Source organism: Cebus imitator, unplaced genomic scaffold, assembly GCF_001604975.1.
Source record: "Cebus imitator isolate Cc_AM_T3 unplaced genomic scaffold, Cebus_imitator-1.0 Scaffold485, whole genome shotgun sequence".
Taxonomy (NCBI): Eukaryota; Metazoa; Chordata; class Mammalia; order Primates; family Cebidae; genus Cebus; species Cebus imitator.
Genome location: NW_016107800.1, coordinates 1,033,555 through 1,035,461, shown reverse-complemented (window position 1 = coordinate 1,035,461; position 1,907 = coordinate 1,033,555). Strand labels below are relative to the sequence as shown.

The 1,907-nt window shown below is 40.2% G+C and overlaps 1 protein-coding gene across 16 annotated transcripts in view; it reads right to left on the bottom strand.

The window, feature by feature from the left end:
* DPP8 (dipeptidyl peptidase 8) overlaps window positions 1-1,907 on the bottom strand; it is a 74,352-nt gene that overhangs the window by 41,366 nt on the left and 31,079 nt on the right. For 15 of the 16 annotated variants that reach the window (XR_005197496.1, XR_001820225.2, XM_017513028.2 and 12 more), the window contains one exon: window positions 1,560-1,688. The exons of the other annotated variant lie outside the window; for it this stretch is intronic. Coding sequence is in view for 13 of the 15 variants with exons in the window: in XM_017513028.2 (XP_017368517.1) it covers window positions 1,560-1,688 (129 nt within the window). In the remaining 2 variants the exon portion in view is untranslated. The remainder of the gene's footprint in view (window positions 1-1,559; window positions 1,689-1,907) is intronic. 16 annotated transcript variants of the gene reach the window in all.

The window sequence follows — 1,907 nt, the reverse complement described above, 5'->3', positions numbered from 1 at the left end:
TACTCGGGAAGCTGAGGCAGGAGAATTGCCTGAACCCAGGAGGCGGAGGTTGCAGTGAGCCGAGATCGCGCCATTGCACTCCAGCCTGGGTAACAAGAGTGAAACTCCGTCTCAAAAAAAATAAAATAAAATAAATAAATAAAATAAAATGAAGGGCTTGTCTATCAACCAACAAGTGGATTAAAAAATGTAGTATATAAACAGCATGGAATACTACTCGACTACAAAAAGGAACAAAATAACGTCATTCACAGCAACTTGGATGTAGTTGGAGACCATTATTCTAAGTGAAGTAACTCAAGAACGGAAAACCAAATATTAATATTCTTACTTATAAGTGGGCACTAAGCTATGAGGATGCAAAGGCATAAGAATGACATAATGGACTCTGGGGACTCTGGAGGAAGGGTGGGAGGGGGTGAGGGATAAAAGACTACACATTGGGTAGAGCGTACAATGCTTGGGTAACGGGTGCACCAAAATCTCAGAAATCACTGCTAAACAACTTATCCATGTAACCAAAACCCATTTGTTCCCCAAACACTATTGAAATACAAATTTAAAAGAATGAAAAGGCCGGGTGCAGTGGCTCACGCCTGTAATTGCAGCACTTTAGGAAGCCAAGGCAGGCGGATCACCTGAGGTCGGGAGTTCAAGACCAGCCTGACCAACATGGAGAAACACCATTTCTACTAAAAATACAAAATTAGCTGGGCATGGCGGTGCATGTCTGTAATCCCAGCTACTTGGGAGGCTGAGGCAGGAGAAGTCGCTTAAATCTGGGATGCAGAGGTTGCAGTAAGCCGAGATTGAGCCACTGCACTCCAGCCTGGGCAACAACGGCGAAACTCCATCTCAAAAAAAAAAACAAAAACGACAAAAAGGGGGGCTGAAAAACAAAAGCTAGCATGAAATAAAGTTTGAAATTACATATTATTTTTACAATTGAAATGCTGTATGAGGAAAAACGGAAAAAAAATACTTATCATGAACAATATCACTTAAAAATATTTATTTGCTAGCCAAGACACTTTTTTTTTTTTGATACAGAGTTTTGCTCTTGTTGCCTGAGTGCATGGCATGATCTCAGCTCAATGCAAGCTCCGCCTCCCAGGTTGAAGCAATTCTCCTGCCTCAGTCTCCCAAGTATTTGGGATTACAGGCATGCGCCACCACGCCTGGCTAATTTTGTATTTTTAGTAAAGATGAGGTTTCACCATGTTGGTCAGTCTGGTTTCAAACTCCCAACCTCAGGTGATCCACCCGCGTTGGCTCCCGAAGTGCTAGGATTACAGTCGTAAGCTACCGTGCCCAGCGCAAAGATACCCTGTAATTCATTCCTTAAAGAAACCAATTGTGTAGACATCCTTACCTTTGAAAAGAATGAAAAGAGATCACCCTTTAATTCAAAACCTATTACTGCCATACTTGGTGAACAACCCATCGTAAATAAGGCTGGAAGTGACAAATGCTGTTGACTATACCTTTTGATGATCCCAGAAAGAATATTACTTGGAAAGAGGAAATGAGTAAATGTAAATGCCAGTAGAGTACAGTACCTGTTTTAGGATAACGGAATGAATCTGCCCTCCTTGTTTCCAACATAGGGGATGTAACATGAATAATTTCCACCTCAGATTCATCATTTTCTTCATATAGAATTCTAAGAATTTTACCACCACTGGGAGCTTAAAAGAAATTTAGATATTAAAAATTTAGAAGAATTACTTTCAGAGAGTACTCATAACCAACCATTCCCTCTTATAGTGAAGAATAATTTATGTATAAACATGCTGCTTTTTTGGAGGAAAATATCATTAGTCTTCGTAGTGGCAAGCTGAGTTACTGCTAAGCCACTTCTTTTGGAGGGGAAAAAAACTAGAGATGATATGTACATGTATTTTTTT